Source organism: Tribolium madens, unplaced genomic scaffold (genome assembly GCF_015345945.1).
Source record: "Tribolium madens isolate multiple individuals breed KSU strain unplaced genomic scaffold, Tmad_KSU_1.1 Scaffold_11;HRSCAF=98;Tcas5.2_LG3b, whole genome shotgun sequence".
Taxonomy (NCBI): domain Eukaryota; kingdom Metazoa; phylum Arthropoda; class Insecta; order Coleoptera; family Tenebrionidae; genus Tribolium; species Tribolium madens.
The window spans coordinates 6,682,836-6,687,778 of record NW_025400975.1 but is presented as its reverse complement, the minus strand read 5'-3'; the positions used below and the strand labels follow the sequence as shown (position 1 = coordinate 6,687,778).

The 4,943-nt window shown below is 28.9% G+C and overlaps 1 protein-coding gene across 1 annotated transcript in view; it reads left to right on the top strand.

Annotated features, from left to right (window-relative positions):
• The first annotated feature begins 2,592 nt into the window (after positions 1 to 2,592).
• The window catches only part of LOC123005567 (fork head domain-containing protein FD2-like), a 7,267-nt gene continuing 4,916 nt past the window's right edge, over positions 2,593 to 4,943 (top strand). Inside the window, exon 1 of the mRNA XM_044399366.1 lies at positions 2,593 to 3,152. Within this exon, the coding sequence (XP_044255301.1) occupies positions 2,670 to 3,152 (483 nt within the window). The 5' untranslated portion in view covers positions 2,593 to 2,669. The remainder of the gene's footprint in view (positions 3,153 to 4,943) is intronic.

Below are 4,943 nucleotides of genomic sequence, written 5' to 3'. Positions count from 1 at the left end.
ATTTCAGAAATTTTTAGCAAATATTTATGGAACTTTTAGATTTGCGTTTATTAACAGATTTGATTTGTTAAAACAGACAGCCTCATTGTCCAGTTCTTTAAATAAACAAAATAGCTCTTTCTTAATGTTCATTTTATTCATGTAATATAAAAATAGAGTGCTAATAAACATATCGGGTGTTGATTGAATTGTCAACAGAAATAAAGCATTTTTMTATTTAAATCATCCGTAAAATGAATGAAATGGTCTGTAAATTCACCCAAAATAGTCCGTAAAGTAGTACATTTTCAAACTCATAAGTCATTAAATGAAATTTAAAGAATTATGATTTGAGAAAAAATTTTGTGTACACCTCAGCATTAAATAATTGTTTTGAAGTTAGGTTGGTGATTAATACTCAACTTTCGTGTCTCGTTATACAAATAACTACATTTATGTCTTGTTCAGCTACTTGATCACCTGGTATATGTTGTGATTTTTCTATAAAAATTAAAAGATTTACTTTTTGATGCAAAAAAAATATGAAAAGTAAAGTAAAACTAATTATTCTAAATAGTGAAATCATATACATACTTGCATTGTTTTTTTCCTTTATTTATTTTTTTGGTTTACTTGGCTATTTGGCAAAATATTTTAAAGAATAATTTTTCTACAAAATTTTACTTAAAGAGAGGGAAAAATTGCATATTTAAGTGGAAAATGAGTTAATAAGTTATGTTTTTTGGTAAAAATTTATCTCTTTTAGTAGATTTCCTTAAAATTGACTTCGAAGAACATATACATACCTATTTCGAGCGTCTAAACACATTTTTGTGTTAAGAACTTCCTTTTTTTCGGTAAAACTCACTTATTAGGTGAGATTACGATCAAATAGACCGAAAAAACATCGACTTATGTCTTTTTGTATTTAAAATTGTTGTTAAAATTCATTTCAAAATGGTCTAATAATCACAAATTTAAAGGTAAAATAATCTACAAAAACATATATTTCGAAAGTTTAAACATAAATTATGTTACTACGAGTAAAAGTGGTACCTAGTTTATGTAACAAAGCTGAACGTAGTGAGGCAAAAAATTCAGCTGAGCCACATAAACTCACTTTTACTCCAAAGAGCAGATACTATTTTATCCATAAACATATTCAGAGCGAGATTAAAGAGCAACACTATGATTAGCAAGTAAATGAACAAAATAATCAGAACGCTGTGCAAGTAATAAAATCATAACAACACTTATAAACAAACATTGCGCGTTGAAATTATTGAAAGTGTTAATAATTAATTTAACTAGTGCAGTTAGTAGTACAAAATGTCGAACGCTAATGATCTACAATGAACTATTCCAGAAATTGCTGAAGGAACGAAAGAGACAAGAAATAACATTGCTAAATATCAATAATGTCTTTGTAAAACTAAAAACGTTTAGGCGCAAAAATAGAACTTTTACTCTGTGGCTGAAAAGTAAAACTTTTACTTATAAGATTTATTAGTAATTAAAGTGGTTACTTTTGTGACGTTTTCGGACAATATCATTTTTTGTCAATTTTGTTACAATTATTAGAAATAAATCTCTAAAAGTCAGAGTATAACACCCTTAGAATTTGACAATTTGATAGAAGATCCGGTTTTTTATTTTTATTTATTTTTATTTTTTTATTTTGTACTCAATGTTAAAGAGTGTTTTTATCAACTAATTTCAGTGGATAAAGTACTCTTTTATCNTTTTTTGTCAATTTTGTTACAATTATTAGAAATAAATCTCTAAAAGTCAGAGTATAACACCCTTAGAATTTGACAATTTGATAGAAGATCCGGTTTTTTATTTTTGTTTATCTTTACAAGCAAAAAATTATGAAATAGTATATTACATAACGAGCACGGAAAGTGATAAATAACGCACAAGCGGGAAAGTTGCGCACGAGGCGTTACCCGACACTTTCCTGCAAATTTTGTACACTATTTTTCCTACGACCATAAATAATTTTTTTCTTACGAACATTTTTTTTTTTCATAACGATTTATTTTTTATAATGGATACAAAAATACGTTGAATAACGATTTATTTTTTATATGGTTACAAAAAAAAAATACGTTGAATGAAAAAATACAAAACATTCGACTGTGAATTGTGCGTTAGATTTCTAACACACAGTGTGAAAACAAATCGCACGAATATCGTACGATATTGAAAATTTTCGCGCATATGTAATTGTGCGTTATGATCTAGTTTCGTATATGGTCGTAGGAAAAATAATGAAAAGCCTAGAGTTTATTGTATGAAAATTATTATTTTTAATTTAACATGAAGTCTAATTTGCAGTAACAAACGATTTGTTTGTGGAAAACTGTTTAGTTRCAGATTTCGGAAAACGCTGTTTACTCACGACCCACCCTCCAATCAAAATATAATAACGCTGCGCGCCCCCATTTAGCAAAGTATAAAACAACAAACGAATAAGCTCTTAATGATGACACATTACTTATTTACTCAGTGTTTAACGACAAACTAAGCCTATTTATTGCCGCCGATGTTTACAAATTGTCACAGTTATTATATCAGTCCAATGTTTAGTCAGGATGTAGTGTAGTAGACTTGGGGGCGTCTCCGTGTGGTGGGGACACCCGACTTAAGCCAAGATGTATTAGCCGAAATTTAGTCCAATAAACGCGATGTACTCCTTGCAACAGTTCGACTCTTGCTACTGCGACCAGTACAACCCCCTAGTGGCCCAGCGCCTTTTCAACCCCTATTTTCCCCATCTGTGGTTCCCGTTGCCGGTCAAGTTGCAACAACCGCGTCCCGAGAAGCCCCCTTATTCCTACATCGCCCTCATCGCCATGGCTATCAGTTCAGCCCCCAAGGAGAGGCTCACTTTGAGTGGAATCTACAGGTTTATCATGGATCATTTTCCCTACTACAGAGAGAATAAGCAAGGATGGCAGAACTCCATCAGGCATAATTTGAGTTTGAATGACTGTTTTGTTAAAGTGCCGAGGGATAAAGTGTCGCCGGGGGGGCCCGAGCAAGCTGGGGGGAAGGGCAGTTACTGGATGTTGGACCCGAAAGCCGCGAATATGTTCGAAAAGGGGAATTACAGGAGGAGGAAGACGAGGAGGCAGAGGATTGCGGATTGCACGGCGAGTTTGTACCAGGTAAGAGATGTTTTCATCACTAGTGTGAAAATTTTACCTTTCCTCATTGTTAGAAGGCAATTAAAATCAAAAAAATACTTAATATGTTTTCAACGACCCTAACAGAAAGTATGTTTTTCCACACTAATTTTAGAAAAAAATTAGCCAATTATCTTTCTTATCAAAATCACAGGCAAAACTGGATATCAAGAGAAAAAATTATGTGTGTTACACTTTAGAAGGAATGTGTGTTTTTCGTCCCTGGGTGGCTTTGTAATACAAATAACTATTTCACAAGATCATTATAATTTTTTATTTTGTACTCAATGTTAAAGAGTGCTTTTATCAACTAATTTCAGTAGATAAAATAGTCTTTTATCATCTAGTGAATGAAAGTAATTTTTATTTACTATTTACTGTTTATATTTTATCAACTAATTTCAGTAGATAAAGTAGTCTTTTATCGTCTTGTGAAATAAAGTAATTTTTATCTACTGTTTATATTCAAGAAATTCTGGTAGGTGAGTACAAAATAAAATGAAATATTATACACGACGATAAAGATTGTTTATCTACTCGTGAAAAACTTTTTTACTCGTAGATTAGCAATTTTTTTATCGTCTTGTATAATAAATAACTATTTTTTCTTTCTTAAATTTTCAAAAATTGGTAGAATTAATAAACAGTTTGAAATTACTAAAAAAATTGTGTCTAAAGTTTCGACATCTTTGCTGAATCACTCTGTACTCTTAATTAAATTTAATCGACGGCAAAATTTGATAAATTAAATAGAAGAATAAATACTTTAAAAATTAAAAAAATATTTTATATTTAATTTTTTAAATTATGACCACAATTATTTATTATAAGAAAAATATTGCATAAATATTAGTTGTAATATACAAGATGATTCAGTTAATATTATAGTTTGAGAGCACTCTTCTTTCATGAATCATTCTGTACTGTGTCAAACGGTAAAACAAAATTGAACAGATTTTTTTATTGAAAACATTTGTTATCACTATAGTTTACAAATCAACTGATTTTGTTGAGTCATCTTTTCCGAATCACTTTGTAATTAAACTATGTTAATTAAATATTAAAAATTGATGACTACTTATGATTCTGACAAAAGATAAATGTTTAAAAAATAGCATTTGGGTAAAGGGTGTTGCTTGTATATCTGTTTAAAAAAAAAATCGATTGTGTGTTTGTGACAAGAAACTAAATAAGCTGAGAGAAAAATTTTACTTAGAAAATATTTTTTTTTCAAAAAAATTACAAAAATTTTTCCAATATTTTAAAAACAAGTTATTGTTTGCGTTTCGGTAAGTACCTTTATTTAAATGTTTATTTAAAGTGGCTTGTGATCCTGAAATTATGTTGGGAATAATGAATTGTAAACAAAAATTGCTGATTTGAATTTTTAGTTTCTGTTTCTCTATTTTTTGACGGAAGATCAAATTAATTAAAAACATGTTACGTTTGATATTAAAATTAAGCAATAGGTGAAAATAATAATAATATTTAGTTACTTTAYTTTTTGTTAAAATTTCTAAAAATGATTTATTTATTTACATTGCTGTTTTGCAAGAAGACGAAATAGTCACATTTTTAGGTGAAATAAAAAAAAACGAAAAAAAAAGATTATCTAAAGTGGTAAAAAAATAAGTAAAAGTAAAATATGTGAAAGATATATCTATATATTTTCTTAACACATTTATTTAGTTATCAAAATATTAAAATTTTTCTACATAAACATACATACAAGTATATGAGAACTTGAGAATTGTTTTTAGTGTGTAGAGAAAT